This window comes from Centropristis striata, chromosome 6 (assembly GCF_030273125.1).
Source record: "Centropristis striata isolate RG_2023a ecotype Rhode Island chromosome 6, C.striata_1.0, whole genome shotgun sequence".
Taxonomy (NCBI): Eukaryota; Metazoa; Chordata; class Actinopteri; order Perciformes; family Serranidae; genus Centropristis; species Centropristis striata.
The window spans coordinates 35,146,422-35,164,878 of record NC_081522.1 but is presented as its reverse complement, the minus strand read 5'-3'; the positions used below and the strand labels follow the sequence as shown (position 1 = coordinate 35,164,878).

Sequence of the window (18,457 nt, the reverse complement as noted above, 5' to 3'; positions counted from 1 at the left end):
TACAGGCTGAATGAAAAGGAGTCAAAAACCAACAGAATAGCCCCAGACTCCTAAAGGTTAAAGGCAACCCAGCTGTATTTATAGACAGCAGCACATTTCAAACACAAAAGCAATTTAAAAGTATCCCCATGGTATTTAAAAACAAAAAAGAATAAAAACCAGAATCAAGTCAATTAAGATGGAATAATGTTAGATTTTAAGCACCACTCTGAGTTTTTGCAGCCTCACAGAGAAGCTAAAACAGCATCTTGTTTTGTGGTAATAAGAGGAGGAAATGTGAGATTTTGGTTCAAATTTGTCAACTTCCTATGCATTCGTTTCTGTCTCTGTTTAGCATCTTTCAGTCTGTCCTTACATCACATGCATGGCTCCTTTTTCTCCACACAAACTTGGCTATCAGTCAGATTTTTCATTTTATTTTAATTAACAAAGTATAAAGCTGCCAGGAACCGAAAATACAAACAAAAAACACAGGTTTCTATGGAAATGTACCTTTTTTTTTTTTTTTTTTTGCCATTTATACACACAAAAACAGCAGAAATAATAATAAATAATAAAACTACAAAACAGTCTATTTGCATGAAAATTAAAAATAGTAATAGTTTTCATCGTAGAAAGAAAATTCACATTTTAAAAATGGTCTAGAAACATAAATGGCACACTGTGAAAGCTCCTATGATTGCACTTTAACTGGCTTTCTCAGCTTGTCTACATATCATATATAAATAAAGTTATTACTGTAAATGAAACATGAATTTTCAATAAATAGATGGACTCCAGAGGGTTAAAGATCACTGAACTGCTGTGCATGTTGTTTTGTGCATCACGTTTTTAATGTAATTATGTCACTTCCCGTAGACGTATCATCCCCATAACTACTTCACATCTTTTATTTATCTATTTATGTGCATTTATTAACTATTTAAACTTTTCTACCATATCTACTACTACTAAGTTCTTTGCCCTAAACATAGATCAGTGGGTTTTTCAGCCTAAATTCAACGAAACTTTTTCTACAACCACAAACCGTCTGTGTATATATAATGACATATAATTATAATAAGTTATTACTGTAAATAAAACGTGTATTTTCAATAAATAGATGGACTCCAGAGGGTTAAGGAGACCTATCAAAGGGTTTTTATGTCTTCAGCTGTACTTTTTCTCCCCCTAGATCAAATGTATAATGTATTTTTCCCTGAGTCATGTTGAAGTTACACCTACAGCTTCTAGCTCACTGATGTTATACTCCTTGAAAAACCTACACCCTCAAATTTACTGGCGAGACAGTTTTTCGTGACTTGAGAGTTTGATATCTCCACAGCGGCTGAATGGATTTGTACCATTCAAACTGCATTTCAAACATCCATTTTCTCTCGTCTCTTCTGCAATTTCACCCGCGAAGATAGCTCTTAGAAGATAATCTCTTACTGTCAGGACCCTGGGGACATAGAGATGACCCTGTAATAGATTATAAACCTCTTAGACCCATAAAAATGTTCAGACTAAAACAATCAGAAAGGTAAAACTGACTGGATGTAATAAAAGTAGTCCCTTTCCATTTCCACTGAGCCAGTACAGCTGTGCTTGTTTTTAAGACTCGCAAATAAAGTGTTTAATAAACTGATGATTATAAACTTTCTTAAAATCCCCACTGACCTAATCCAGAACACAGTGTACTTGTCAATGACTGCAAAAGAAAACACTAATTAAATGTGTGAAGCTGATAGTTTTCGCACTTGATCAGGATTTCAAATGTCTTCTGTATTCCTGGCAGCAAAGCAGATATTTTCATTTTCACAAGCAAGGTGTTTCCAACAGTCGTTCTCTCTCTGTTTTACCTGGATAAAAGTCTCCAAGGGGGGAAGATGTAGCCAAAGGACAGCAGCATACTAGAAGAAGAATTCGAATGAAATTCATAGAGGTCATCCATTTCTTATTCATTTTTTTCCTAATGTCTTGGAGGAAAATAGGACTCAGATCATCTTGTGGGCGTTTTTATGTTGTACAAATTGCCTGCTGCTGAATTCAGGTAGAGACGAGGGGGCTGTAGTGTAACTAGGCATCATTTGAGCCAGAAAATCACACTGAAATAGTGAAAGCCACGTTCTGTTCCTTCACCCAAAATGTGATGCAGAGGTAAAGGTGAGATACTTCTGTGCTGTAAGATTGCAGTTCAGCTCAGAGATAAAAACAGATAGAGACTTATGTTATTGCTGTTATATGCTCCCTGCAGATTCATTTTTGGTTTGGGATTTTAAAATGCCCTCATACCTTTGGCCATATCTTATATATACAGTCATGGAAAAAATTATTAGACCACCCTTGTTTTCTTCAATGTATTGTTCATTTTAACCCTCTTGGGCAGGGGTGTCAAACTCAAATACACAATGGGCCAAAATTTAAAACTTGAATAAAATCGCGGGCCAACATTGAACAAATAAACCTTTTAATATATAACAAACATATTTTGCTTTAACATTAAATATGGAACCAGCGACACTGATAAACATACAATATATAACTAAATAGTGCAGACATGCAAAATCAAATTTCAAATAAAAAACACATCAGTGTCATTAATTTATTAAATAAAAATTGTATGCCTCTTTTCTAGAAGAAGAAGATTACTTTATTAATCGTCTAATGTTGTACTCCTTAGTTATAGCCACGTTAGCTCCACATACAAGACAAACCGGTCTGTCTTTTACATATGTAAACAGATGTTCTGCCTCCCACCTGTCCAAAAAGCTCCTGTTTTCTGCCTTTCTTTTCGCCATTTTTGGGAAGGGGTAGCTCGGAGACAGCTCTAGCTGTCTCCTGAGGTTGCTATGACGACTGTCACAGAGGAGCGCGTTTCTGGGTCTTGTCCTGATTGACGCGCCAAGACAACAGCAGGGCATTGTGGGATTTGTAGTATTAGCGGTAAATGCGCCGTATAATACCGGCGGGTCAGCTTTTATAGTACAATAATAACATAATAATTTGGTATTGCCTCGTGAGAATTACACTGTGGGCCAAATTTGGCCCGCGGGCCAGAGTTTGACACCCCTGCTCTCTATGATCATGGCGTCCTGATCAGATCACGTAACGTTTAACAAAAAAAACGAGGTCACATGGAGCGCTGCTATCAACTTCACTCCAAAGTACAGACTTGAAACTTTCTCCCAGTCTTTGTTTGACATTCCTAGGTCATGTAAAACCAAAGATATGATCGTTTTAATTTGATAGTACAGAAATATTTGAGCGTTGGTGTAGCTCTCTGTGTCATTTGCACAGCTAACAAGGGGAAAAAGCCTATAAATATACATGTTTTTATGGGACTTTTTGTATATAGTTTTATTATATTTACATTTTACCTTTTTATATGTCTATATTTGTATCCTATGTTTACATTTTCAAGTTCCAAAACAGTTCATTGAGCGTATTTGTGGTTTTTATTGTAGTAAATAGTGTAATTTTTCAACTCAATATGTTGATTAAGTAGGTTAAAGTGAGAAAATTGGATACCAAATATGGGTATAGTAAACATTTTTTATGTGGTACATGAAGGGCAAAAAATAGACTCAGACCCCAGAGGGTTAATGCCTGGTACAACTAAAGGTACATTTGTTTGGACAAATATAATGATAACAACAAAAATAACTCATAAGAGTTTAATTTAAGAGCTGATATAGACATTTTCCATGATTTTCTTGATAATGATTTTGGTCATTATCAACAAAACCACTACATTTTGATCATTCAGAGGGCTGCAACATGCAAGTCAGTGACAACGATATCTGCAACATAACACACATGGCTCCTTATTTGGGGACTCTAACAGGTGTTTGACCTGCAGAATGAGCTTCCTGTCTGTTTCTTCAGACTAATTGGAGCTGACGCACACATTCCCATTTTTAGCTCTCCGTTTCATGCTGGGCGGGTTAATTGAGTTTGTTTTGCTCCTCCGCTGCTCTTTGTCAGCTGGCTCAGACGCTCTGACGCCGGCCTCGGCTCATGTGACACACCTCCATACCTGACAGTTGTTGGAGGAAGCAGTTTCCTGCGACAAGTTGCAGGTAAACAGAAAAGTTATAAACCATAAATATTCAATATTTACTTTTTTTGTGTGTCTAATTTCAGGGTTCATATGCTTGTTCGGATGCTTGAAATCCTTGAAAATAATTAAATTTTAATGTTGTATTTTCAAGATTTGAAAAGTGCTTGGAGTTTGGATAAAGTGCTTGAAAATGCTTGAAATTGTTACTGTATTTCTCTTGCAATCTGATTTAGAGATGTTCCGATACCATTTTTTTCCTCCCGATACCGATTCCGATACTTGTGCTGTGGGTATCGGCCGATACAGAGTACCGATCCGATACCAGTATGTTATGAAAAAAATATCATGCTAAACCTGCATGACTGTGATATGATTATCATTGTGGTAAGGCCTGGTTCAGGTTAAACCCTTTGTAAAACATTTTACAATTTTGTCTGTTATCTTGGTTGCTTTTATGCTGTCCCTGTGGAATTTTTCTCGTCGCTGGAAGGCAGCTTCCAGAGTTTGCTGTTGCAGCTCACCCTTCTTTTTCCCTTTTGTTTTAGAAAATTTGTCGTGCTCTTTAGGGTGACGCGTCTTCAGGTGTTAAATTGTGTGTGTTAAAATTAGCAACACTCGTCGTGCCACCCCTTGAGATTTTATCTTTGCACACGTTACATGTAGCAGTCTTACTGGTGGGAGATTCCAGTTAGCATGATAGTGCTACTTAGCTTAGCTCCAAGCCTGCTCTTTGTCTGTGTTACGTAATCAATTCCTCCTCGTCCCTCTAAAACTGCAGGTTGCAGCACAGCGCCACTGTTTTAAGGGCAGCGAAGAAGAACTGTGCCAGAGCTTAACGTAGCGAATCAGTAAATAGATTACTAATTTAATAAATTACGTGGTATCGGATCGGTGCCTGGACTCCAGTACTCGCCGATACCGATGCAGCATTTTCTGCAGTATTGGAGCAATTTCCTAGCCTGGCTAACACCAGACTAATCACAAATGAGATTAGTCTAGAAACCAGCTGTTCATTTCCCGTAGAGGAGGTGTGGTTTACGATCCTCCAGAGCCGTTTATTGGGCGCTTAGAATGTCTATCAATCAATAGCGTCTGTAGGTAGCTCTTAGCCAAATGTATCAGTTATACCAGATGACGTAGTAGAGCGACAGAAATGGATGTTTGTTGTGTGTGTGTCTGTGAGAGAGTGTTGCTTGCTGCGTTGCTTCTCCAGTTCTCGCTTTCTGCAAGATTATTTATTTTCACGCTTTATTCCCCCTCATGACATTCAGCCACACACATCCACTGATTTTATGGGCAATAAACAAGCTGCTGCGGGCCTCTGGGCGGCTCTGCTGTCCCCCGGCTCGTAGCGGGATCACCGGCGTTACGGTAGCGGGGCTAATAGCTAATAGCCCCGTTACCATAACGCCGTAACGGTAGCGTAACGCTACCGCTATTAGCCCTGCTACCATAACGCCGGTGATCTCGCTACGAGCCGGGGGACAGCGGAGCCGCCGAGAGACCTTTCGCCCTTCAACTTTCGCTCTAAACTATTTAAAACACCATCTACAGCTAAAGAGAGCTTCGCGTCTGCAGCAGCCATGTTGGACCCGTAAGAAAACTACAAGCTTCCGTCTGCCGAATAGTACGCGTCATCGTCTTGCCGTCCCTCCCCGCTCTGTGATTGGATCCCTAAAACAGGGCTAAGAAACCTCTCTAGTTGCCAGACTGCCTGGAGGTTCGAAATGAAATTCGAGCACGCAAGGCAGTATGGGTATACCCAAGCTAGCAATTTCCGATACTGGTATTGGAATCGGAACAACTCTAATCTGCCTATAGATAATCACATGCTCAATGAAAAAAGTAATAAATTGAATATTGAGATTGGCAAACTGTACTTTTGGTTGTTAAAAATGTAAAACCATCGCTGTTGGTATGGTTGAGTGAAATTACTCCTTTTAGCATGTAAGTACTCTTCTAAAACATGCAAATTAAAACCGTTGTAAGGTCCTGGAAAAGCTTGAAAATGGACCTTTAAAGTCCTTGAAAAGTGCTTTAATTTGACCACTCAAAAAGTGTACGAACTTTGTAATTTATTACCTGTCAGCTATAGATGCATTCAGTCTCATTTTGAAACACTGCAGGTCTTTAATTAGTAAAAAGTAACCATTATTCCACAAATTATATGAGTATATCTAAGTCACACTGTTATTTTTATTACTTTGCATTTGTACTTCAAACACAGATAATTGCATTTTCTCCCACCCACAAGGGTGACTCAGTTGGCTCTCCTGTGAGAAACTTTTTGTTTTCTTTGCTATTTTTAATCTCAATTACTTTAATATTTTAAAGGATGGCTGTGAGGAAAAATACCGTTTAGATAATTCAGCCTCATCCACATGATTAGAGGAGCTAACAAAACATTAGTGCAAACAACTCATTAAATAAGAAAACTGCTCAGTTTTTTTAAGCAGCATAATTGTCAACCTACTGCTGGGAAAAGAGTTTAATTGCAGCAACTCAGGGCCTCTTCACCCCTTCAAATCTTGCCGAATTAACAGGCCGAAATAACAAAGTCTAATTTACATTTAAAGGAGGAGGTAGAGTAGGAAGGTGTTCCACAACACATCTAATTATAAGCTTTATAATGCCTGAATCTCAGCTCTCAGCCGAGTAATCAATGACTTTATTGATCATCAGCCTTATCAACCACCTGCAGATCTTTTGTGATTGTTTTGTGAAAGTCTACTTATTGAACTTTAAATACAGTCTCCTCTCTGCTGTCTGAAGGCCGTCCTCGTCTGTCGGCCTTCAAAGTAGTTTTTCCTCATTGACATAAAACCTGCAAACAAATAAATGTGACCTTTCGCGGGACAAGTGTGTTGAATACAAACACACATTTTTCTTATATTTTCGTGTCACTTTCATTTTCGTGTCACTAATATTTTCATGTCACCTAAACCAGTGATTCCCAACAGGGGGGCGGCAAAGATCAACGGGGGGTCGCAAAGCCCTCTTGATTTTAAGGGATGTAATAAATCTAATGTGTTAAATATAGATGAGTCAGCATTTAATTCATTAGTGGGACAAAAACAACTAAATAAGGGCTACATTAAACGTTTATTCATTTATTTAAATAGAAAAATCACGATAGAAAAGTTTAAAAATAAAGGCTATATCGCGAGAATAAGGACATGTGTAACATCCCTCCTGCAGTATACACAGGTAACCTCACCTAGTGGTAACATCGCCCAGCGGTAACCTTGCCCCGCGGTAATCTCACCTAGCGGTAACCTCGCCTTGCGGTAACCTCACCTAGCGGTAACCTCGCCTAGCAGTAACCTCGCCCCGCGGTAACCTCACCTAGCTGTAACCTCACTTAGCGGTAACCTCAGCTCGCGGTAACCACCTAGCGGTAACCTCACCTAGCGGTAACCTAGCCTCGCGGTAACCTCACCTAGCAGTAACCTTACCAAACAACAGAAACATGAAACCATGAAAGTCACATTGAGTTCGGCTTCATAGAAGCAATGGACAATGGGGGGGTTGCCAAAGTTTACAATGGTAAAAATGTGGGTCCCTCAAGAAAAAGGTTGGGAACCACTGACCTTAACCATGGATGGTATCAAAACTACAAGACGTGTCTCCTCTTCCTTTCGCAAAAATGAAGCCAAAATATCATAAAGCTCAAACTTTGAGAAGTTAGAAGTGTAAATGTAACTGTACTTGACGTATCCGACCACCGGGGCCGACCAGCATGTTAACATATTGGCCACAGAGGTTACTATAACAAATATGTGAATCAATTAATTTGGTCCAAGTCACATGCAAGTTACAACATAAACCATTATTCAACTGATAATGGCCATTTAATGCAGTGTTAAAATTTGTACAAATTTACAAATGCAATCAACACTGAAACACAACTCAAGACTCAATATTCAAGATTTTGGTTTTAATCACCAGAATGAAAAAAACATTTCTCTTCTGCGTGATACTAAAAAATGTATTTCCCCTTCCTTTAATTCCACAATCACAACAAAGATGGCTATCTGTCCACAAGCTATTTCAAGAAGAAATGCAGTCTTTAAAATCGCTTTTATCATGCAGTGGACAACCTTTTTGTTCATCCAGATGATAGAAAACTCTTATTGTCAGAAAGACAAGACGTTTTGGGTTTAAACATGACAATAAACTAACTGATCGCTACCTCTGTGACCTTAATGAGCAAATGTTCAATCATTAGCAGGACCGGTTCTAGGCAGCATATATGAGGGGGCAGTCAGAAATGTGAAGGGGGCATCATGTGTACACATCATGCTCCAGCACCTTTTTTTTTCTGTGCCTTTAGTAACGAAAGGGGTCCCCAACCTGGAGAAGTGGATAACACTTTGTCAGGCCTCTACCTTCAGACCTGTCCAGGTGTCCCACCTGAAGACTAAGCTCCTGCTGGTCTTCAGCTCTTAAGGTCACTGAGGCACGCAATCCCTCAGGGGGGGGAACTGAAAAATAAAATAAAATAAAACATCCTTCATCCAGATTTCAACCAACAATCATGTATCTTGTGTCCCTTTTTCGGCGGATTTTTCCGCGACTGCAGATAATTTTGTCAAATTGTAATGTATAAATAATTTTGTGAGTATATTAAAATGTGCTTTCTCAACTTCTAAAATTTTTGATTTTTGGGCTCCCTTCCCTCTTGCCCCTGTGTAGAGCCGGCCTTGATCATTAGCATGTCTATCCTGTCTTTTAAAGGTGATTTAAACTCCTTTCTCCACAGCTAAACCCTAAACTAAACTACACCTGGTCATTTTAACCCCATACCCGGGCTAAATAATCTCTCCAGCACCAAAAGAACCTTGGATTTGAACTAAACCTGACCCTTAACCCGGGCTGTTTGGTCCTTTTAAGTGGGTAAACAGTATCCACTCCCACTTCGTGTGTAGCCCCTATGCATGTGTGTGTGCGTGTGTGTGTGTGTGTGTGTGTGTGTGTGTGTGTGTGTGTGTTTGTATGTGTGTCCTCCCTCCCCTCCTCCCCGTGCTCTCTCCTCCGGAGCAGCGAGGCGCACAGAGACGCGACTCCGGCGCGCTGCAGCTCCGCGTCCGCGTTTCTCTCTCTCTCTCTCTCTCTCTCTCTCTCTCTCTCTCTCCCTCTCTCTCTGTTTCTCTCCGGTGCTTCACGCTTCCAGAAACAAACGGCTTGTTGTCTTCACGTCGCAGGTCTTCCCTTTTCTTTCCCCCAAATTTCCCTCCCTTCTTCTGTGGGCTCCTCTCATGCCGCCGCTAAGGCGCTGGATACAGGGCGATTTGTGATCGACCAGAGCCGCAGCTCGATGAATATGGCGTGTATTGGGGACGCAGACCCTTTCACCGCTGCGATACCTGCCACCAAAGTTGAACTCACGGTTTCTTGTAGGTGAGTACAAGCTGCTGCAGGTTTCCCCGCTCGGTGCCCCGCTGCTGCACACAAAGGGCACGTTTATATGTGTGCAAATGTGTTGATATTTGACACTTGACAGCGAGTTACTGCCGGTCACTACGATGGATGGATGGATGGATGTGGAGAATAAAAACGCACCAGGAATTCCGTTCACGATCGTTGCCATTGCTGTTAATATCGATTTAAACCTGAAATGCATCCTTTTAAAGGTCACTTTTCTCTTTGTGTAAAATATTGAACATTGAGTGGTATATTAGGGACTTAAATGGGGAGTTTGAAGGGGAATCCAGCTGGATTTTGTGCGTCTGTTGGCAGCAGTTTGCCTTTAGATGATCACCAGATGGAGGTCAGACAGAGTTGTCTTTATTACTGTACAGCTCTGATACAGATGCCACATGCACATCTGTGGGTATTTGTGTTTCTATCACAGCAGATTTGGACTTTTTATTGCCTGGTAGTAATGTCATAATCTGCTTAAAAAAACATGTTTTTGTCCCTGGATTTTGTGCGTGCAGACTGGACGGAGCGGGCATGTGTTTGGTTTGGATTGTGGCAGTTTTACTAGAGAAGCAGCAGCATCCTCTCCACTCCTTTATTACTGTAATAGTACTAATAGTAGAGCTACTGTAGAACGGGTTGGGAGGGAGGGAGGAGGCTGATTTCTGGATGCTGCAACTGGCCGATGAGAGGCAAACACTGTAGCCATCCCTTATCACAGTTTCTGTATTTTATTGAATGTATTTTATATATTTATTCATCCTAATTTCTTTGGATATGTCAATCAATCTTTCTTTCTGTGTATCGATCAACAAGCTGAGACACTTGAGTCGATCCACAGAAAATGAATTATTGACGGTCTTGGGGATTTGCAGCTTTAAACTGAATACCTTTGGGGTTTGGACAGTTAAATGGACAAAGCATGACATGTAGACAAGTCACCTTGGACTCTGGGATAGATATGTAGGTAGATAGATCATGAATTTATTATCTTATCTAGTGTGCATGCATAGAATCGGCTATAATTTTTGGTAAAATCATCAAAAAAGTGTCTTTGTAAGGTGTTTGTCCACCACAAGCTTCCAGGGCTGCAACTATTATTTACATTGTGGATTTTTTGTATAATTATTGTAGGATATGCCTAACAGTTGGTCAGTAAAAGTAGTATTAAAGCTCAAGGTGACATTTAAATGGAGTTTTGGACTCTTGTTGGAACAAAACAAGCACAGATGTTGAGTTTATGATTACAGAAGACGAAAAAAGCAGCACATCCTAAAAGCTGCGAAGCTAGAACCAGAAAATGTTGGTTATTGATTTTCTCTCGATCGAGTCACTTATTTGATTAACTGCATTAGCTCCACTATATAACGCTTTAGCACTGATTCCCACAGTCTCTGCTGAGAGGATGGACAGCTTTCTTCCAGCAGATATTATCTCATTCGGTGTTCCGATGATGTTGAGAGACGTCTTTAAATAGCTTGTTCAGCTGACCATCAGTCCAACACCCAAAGATATTTAATTTAGTTTCATATAAAACAGAAAAGATGAATTTTTTCTCTCACTGGAACCAGCTAATTTTTTGGCATTTATGGTCGAAAACTGACTCAGTCAATTAATCAACAATCAGTGTGGTTTATTCTTAATTTTCTCTCTATTGACTAACACATTAGATGACAAATTGTTTCATCTCTAAGAGCACCACTAAACCCCAGTAACATAATGATTAAACCATAGAATGATATGAGTGTATATGATAAAAATGGTGAGGTATTTAGGTGCAGTAAAAATATTATGATATTTGATAATTCACTATCATTTAACTCTATAGGTTTAGTATAAGTCTGACAGTTCGCCCCTAAATCCTAAATGCACATTTTCCTTCTTACCTATAGTGCTCCTGATCATTCTGGATTGTTTTGGTGTGAGTTATAGGGTTGTCACGATACTAAAATTTTCAACTTGATACCGATACTCATGAAAATATTCGATACTCGATACCATTTTCGATACCACAAGGATAAAAACAAAGACCCCAAAATTTAACAGAAATATTTTTATTAACAAGAAAAATGCAACATGTAAAAATTTACAGAAGCACAGGTTAAATATTTATAATCAAAATAGTTGTGCAAAAAGAAACTGCAACTATGATAACAAGCTTCAGGTCTGAGGTAGTGCAAAAATAAATAAATACAATAAACGATAACAATTACAACAATATTTTGAGGTTGTATGTTGTGCACAATATTAGGCAAGCTTGATAAGTCGACTTTTCTCTGCTTCTTTCTAAGGCTTCAAGAGAGAAAATAACACTTTTCAGTCACCAACATTTATGGAAACTTATTAACTCTATGCTTATGTATACTGACACTGTGTCAATAAACGTAAAATAGGCAAACTACGTGCCTGATTTATTTATTTACGTTGTTTATAATCATTAACGTGACGTCAGCCTTTAATTGCTAGCTGCGGCTAATGGCTAATAATAACACGGCTAACATTAATGCGGGCCATCGGATATTATCAATACTTTTGAAAATGAGTATCGTATCCGGATACAACATTTTAGTATCGATACTTTTGACAACCCTAGTGAGTTATCATGTTTGAAATATCGGCTGTAGAAATGTCCGCCTTCTCTTAAATATAATAGAACAATACAGCACTTCACTTTTGGGGATCAAAGCCTGCAAAATCATTTGAAAAGCTCAAAAAAGCTATGTGTCTGTACCGGAACCATGACCCAGTTACTCAATATAATATACCCCCAGACTTTGTTGTGATGTGCTTCATGTCGGAAATGTTTTTACCGGAAACTAAGTCTCGTAAAGTCTTGTTTTGAGACACATAATGAGCAGAAGAACAAAGACTGTGGACCAAATTATGTTTCCACTGACCTAAAATCAGCCAGCTGCTGCAGGACACCAAGCTGCTGCTGCTGTTGCTTCATGTCGCTCTGAGATAAAAGCCCGATAATGGCCCGGCAGAAGAAGTCAGCCTGGTAATGACCTGAATGATTTCTGAGATCAGAGCCTGTGAAAAGATGTTTCTACTAAAAAATGACGAAGCCACCATCAGGACACAATAATTGTTCTTTTGAAACGGTGGCACCATGAAAAAGAAAATCTCTCGTGTTAAGAGTCGTGAATCATCTCTGTTTTCCTACAAAGTGCTGTTTTTCTACAAACATGATGTAGGAAAACGCCCACATGTGACCGTGAGTAGGAACAAACAGAGATGGATGGACGAGTGTGAGTGTGATGACGAACTGCAGGGACATTTCTTTAATAGTTGTAAAGGAGTGTTGAGTCATAGGACCATTAGAAGATGTGTGGTTTCTGTTTTTTTTTATCAGCTCCCAGGAGGAGGTGGACCAGTGCAAAAAGTCCAAAAGAAAATAAGTAAATGTAGTCTACAATCTACAGTTTTTTATGTAGTTTCTAGCTAAAATGAAACTAATAAAACTCACCACCAACTATTCTAAACCCATTCTTAACAACACATTTCTTCTTAAAAAACCCAAATTTCTTATTTATGATTTGTTTTGTGGTAAGAAAAGAATCTTTGCACACTAAGAATCACAATTATGTTTGGGCAAAATAATTGGTTGCTGGGCTAATATACTGTTGTACAAACGATTTGCAAATTATTACATTCTGGGTTGTTTTTTTCAGTTTTCGCAGAGTCCAACTTTTTTGTAATTGGGGTTGTAAAGACTACACTAAAACTTCAGTTCACAGGAATTGTGTTAATTGAGAATCACGCCATGCAATAATTAGCATGATAATTATCTTTTTTTTGAGTTTTTTGTCTGTATTGGAGAATACAGCAGATGATAGTTAGGAAAAGGGAAGAAAAAGAAAGAGAATGGGTAAAAAAACAGGAAAAAGTCCGGACCACTGTGGGAAGAACTCAGTATATTGAACGCTGCTTGAGGCAGGTGCAGCAACCCATAAGCCTGTTTTCTTGTGTGATTTCATATCTACAATTGACAGATTAAATATGACAGCCCATTAGGCATACGTTTCCTGCAGAAGTACCTCAATTTCATTACTGCAATTTGATTTATGTGCAGTGCTCTTTCTACTTAGTTTTCTTTTCTTTTTTGACTTAATTCTAACAATATTTTTTCTGTGGCTGCACACAGCTCTGCAGTCTCATGTTCTTTTATGGGGAAAGGGGTGGTGTTTACCTATGCTAATTACATTGAAAAAAATTGGAGTGACATTTACTTAAAAAAAAAAGCAAGGCAAGTTTTTCCACACAGAAAGTGTTTGTAATCTTTACTCAGACTGTTTCTAAGTAATATTTATTTAATAGAACCACAATCACTAAGTAATGCAGTACATGAAAAACTGCTATTTTAAAGTAAAAGCACTGAATTCGTATTTCTTTGTAGAATGTGTATAGATGATTGAAATAATAATTACATGGGTTTTTTTCTGTGTAGGAAAAACTAGCACATCCTTTCAACTTATGAGGACAACAGGTGTGTTTACACTGAGTACTTTTTGGAAAGCGGCAGAGTTTTTTGGCTCTGGCCACTAGTTAGTTCCCCTCGGTCTCTGTTCCAATACATACTTTTGTAGCGGCTAACCAACAGAGTTCATGTGACAACAATCTCTAGAGTCGCTAAGTTGCCAACACTGCTTGTGTTGCCAACTTAGCGACTCTAGAGACTCTTTTTCAAAAAAGCGATTAGTGACAAATCTAGTGACTGTTTCTGGTTTTATTGGAGACTTTTGGAGACTTGTAACTCTTCTTAACGAGCAGCAGGCGCCGTCCCAAAGCACTCACAAGCGGCCCAGTCTCTCCCAGCTGCAGTCAGAGCAGGAGATGTTAACCCCTCAGTGTCCAGTCTGCACCAGTCTGCAATGAATCATGCATGCGCGAAATCGGCACTCAGTAACGGCTCAGAAAAGTACCTAACCGAGGCAGGTACTTCCTGAGCTGCTAACCAATGAAGTTGGGCAGATCCTCTCTCCCAAGCCACACCCATAGCAGATCACTAGACGGAAAAGTACGTAATGGAAACACGCCTAATGGCAGTGTTTTTCAGAGGTGTGTTGAAGACTGTGGTGCACTTATTCGTCAGGGGTTTGTGAGAACACTGTATGTTTTTCAATTACAAAAAATGCAATATTACTACCACATCTGTGTGTAAAAAGTTTAAAAGCTACTGTAGAGCAGATAATGAACAAACAACACCTCAAACACTTAAACAAACTTGCTAAATAAGTCCATTTGGGATCAACTCCAACCATTAGATCATTTAGTTAGTTTGAATGCTCTCCACATAAGTTGATTTTATATTAATTCATCTTACAGTAGTGGAGCTCAAAATGGCTCGGCTGCGGTGCCTAAGCTTTGTGATGAAAGTGACAAACCCTGAAATGCTTTAGACGCTCAGGAACACCTTCATGACTCTGTCTTAGCCTTTTCTGAGGACCTTTCTTAAGAACAGAATTAAGAAAAAACAATGACCATATTGTTGGATGAAGCCCATTCTGCCCATTAGTCTAGATATAGCCACAGGAGAGTCATTATAGTGTTTCTTTAGTAGGAAGGAGCTCCAAGTGTTCACAGCATTTAGTCCGTTTTCAATGCTGTGAGCAGCACAAAGAAAATCACCACTAACCTCTGTCGTATTGAGTTGGCGGCACAAATCTCAATGACAGTTATCTCGACACCTCAGGGGATGAGACAATATATAGAGTAAATATTGTTTTCTAGGCTTAGAGGCTACTTATTTGTAACAGAAAGCCTCTGTTTCAGACTGGATGTGTGGAGTGAAGGAGGCTGAAGTGTTTACTAGACACAGAGGGTCTAATGACACAGAGCAGGGATTAACAGACAGGATATCTTTGTCTCTGCTGCATTGATTTAGACTATTTCTTTTTTAATCTGTACCTGCGTATACCCAAACTTTATGGATGTGTGACTTAATTACTGGAGCTCTTAGAAAGCTGAAATTCTTGATTTTTACCCTGAAAGTGATGTACAAGTGTACTCCAGAGTGTGTCCGTACAACATGACAGGGTCATGTTCAGGTGCAACAGAAGTGAAATAATATTTTCAGCCTGGAATTATGTCACAGATTAAACAGTCTGAACCAGTGCCAGTGCCAGAAACCAATGATTGGCATAGTTCTTGATTGATTTGATCATCAAAATACCCAAAGAATGCCCATCACAATATCTTGGAGCCCAAAGTTATGCCTTCAAAAGTTCATGATTTAAAAGCATAAAATTCTCACATTCTTGGTTTTTTTTTGTTAACTTGCCAAATTGTATTAAGATATTTGGTTCAAAATGTCTATTTGATGTCCAGCCCTTATTCTAAGTGGAGCTGAAAATGTTTAGCTTTTTTTAGCTAATCTATGAATCGAGCTTTGATAAACTACCACACCTGGTCCTTCTGTTTTTTAGGGCTGGGCGATATGGACCAAGAGTCATATCCAGATATATATTTAGGCTGAATATCGATATTGGATATATATCCCGACAAAGTGAGAGCAAATGTTCAGTCAAAGCCAAATATGACATGTCACAAGTAGTTTTATTGAAACCGTTTATTTAAGTGTCCATAAATACTGTAAAACAACAGGAGTACCTTTTTTTAAAAAAAATCAAAGCTCCATAAAGTGCACATTTAAATAAAAATATATCTTAATATCTTAATAAAAATAGCCTATGAAATAAAATAGACCAATCTTTTTCTGAAATAAATATATTTATATAAGAAAAGAATAGCGAACATGACAAAATAACTAAATATGACAAACCCTAGTAAGGGCAGCATTTATACATAAAGAAAGACATTTTTTTTTAACTATATTGATAAATGCAATATTGTCTAATTCCATGTAACATTTAAAAATATATCAATATATCTTTTATATTGATATATCGCCCAGCCCTACTGTATCCATAACATGAAGAGGCAGGTTCAGTTCCCACTATTGACGGACACATCCATTGCTTAGTCACTTTGTTTGCTTATTTTTAAACTGCAAACAACAATTGATCACTGTTTTTTTTTAGTCGACACCCTCACCAACACAAAACTTCTGAGCTGGTGGGTGGTGTGATTTTCCCACTTTGGTGTCGGCAAAACAACTGAAGCATTCAGTTTAGATGGATCCCATCCTTCTATCCTGTGCCCAGCCCTCCTCCACTCCATAGCTACCCTCATCATGTGTGTAGTCAAGCAGAAGATCTGACAGATTGATTAACTCAAGTCCAATATATAGTGCATCAATGACAAGCAAATCCCCCAATGTGCTGCAACGGCACCGTTTGACTGATAAACGCCTGTTAGGGCACCAAAATCCAACGAATACTCTATTTTGGAACTCATTTAATGGATTTAACTGGGATTTATTGGAATAAAACTGGAAATAACTGGAAGAAAATGGAAATATTGGGGATTTTCTTGCTCAGACAGTATTAGCGATGATATGCAGGTAGAAAAAACTTTTTTTTTAACATATCATAACAAACATAATCCAATAATCTGACAAATGAATCCATTCATTTGTGGTCAGATAGCTCGGTAGCAAATTAACTAATAGGTAAAGGTACGTTAAATTTGAGCTGACAGTGTGAGCTCAGTGCAAACTTAGGGTTTAAATTGTGCCACTAATTTATAAAAGAATAGTTTGCAATAAAGAATGAATGGAATTAGACTAATTTAAAATCACCAAAGCACATGTTAAAGCTTCCTACATCCTACCTGGTAACAGTTTGTTTGCAAAATCTGGAAAAAAATGTGTTATGTTATGAACTGTGTACTTTGCTTTTGGCTACTGTGTGCAGGTTACCTTAAATATCATGAAAAATAATGAAAACTTACATAAAAGCATGTAGTCCTAGGGCTCAGACAGCTGTGCCAGTTGGGATGGGTACAGAAACTATAGAAAAACATATTTTATTCCTAAATTCCCAAGCTTAATTCAATTGAAAATCTTTCTGGAAGCACTATGACCCTTTGTAACCCTCGTAGTGCCTCTGACTCCTGGCAGGCCTGAGAGCTGCAGACTGTCGGTCCTCTGAGAATATTTGTGCGCAGAGATGTCGGTGTTCACAGCAGTGTGGCTGTCACCTGATCTGAGTGGTCCACAGCGGAGAGATAGCCGTGACCTTTGGGCACAAAAGGTAGGAAGTGTATTGCGTCGAAGAATTGACGTGTTGTGATGTGGCTGTATTGAAGCCGGACGCTGACCTGCTGAGAGGCCGGTCGATGTGTCACAGCCGATGTTGCACTTTCCACGAGGAAGGTGAAGAAAGAGACAGAAAGACTTGTTGCAGCAGAGAAGGAATCCTGAGTGAATGTTTCTCATTTTTTAGTACTTTACACAAAGCACTGCTGCAATATTAAGCATGTTTTCGACACATACATCTGAACAGATGAGGACAGTAAACAACCTTCAGTGACTGGATACTTAAAGAAGGGCCACAACTAAAGATTATATCCACCTATCTATTAATCCATTAAGGCCTAAAACACCTGGAAAAAAATGCCTGTAAAACCTCTGGGCGATTTTAAAATAACGCACTAAAACCTGAAGTTTTTCTGGAAATTCAACAGAAGTGTCAACGCTTCTACTAAATGATCGATTTTTCAGCCTCTGTAGCAGATAGAAATTAAATTCAAAAAGTATTTGAGAGCTTATGGCTGTTATATCTGAGCTCCCTTCGCCATGATTATAAAGTTCTGGAAAAGTCCCATGTTGCATTGTGACACTCCCACATGTATTCTGATGCATTTCATTGGCCAAGAGACCGAAAATAGGTGGAAAAAACTACAAATACTACAAAATGACGTATCCGATTTCCCAGCTTTAATGGTAGAATAACGCAACAGTGCCCCCAGTTTTAATGGTGGAAATGCGATAATGCTTTCCCGGCTAAAATAGGGTTAATGTATTGATTATACTTGCAATTGGTTGTCCATAAAATGTAAAAAAAATGCTAATCACAACTCCACAAAACT

At 38.8% G+C, this 18,457-nt stretch overlaps 1 protein-coding gene across 1 annotated transcript in view; it reads left to right on the top strand.

Moving 5' to 3' along the window:
* Positions 1–9,238: 9,238 nt before the first annotated feature.
* LOC131973180 (copine-8-like) overlaps positions 9,239–18,457 on the top strand; it is a 116,446-nt gene continuing 107,227 nt past the window's right edge. The window contains exon 1 of the mRNA XM_059335066.1: positions 9,239–9,442. Coding sequence (XP_059191049.1) covers positions 9,360–9,442 — 83 coding nt within the window. The 5' untranslated portion in view covers positions 9,239–9,359. The remainder of the gene's footprint in view (positions 9,443–18,457) is intronic.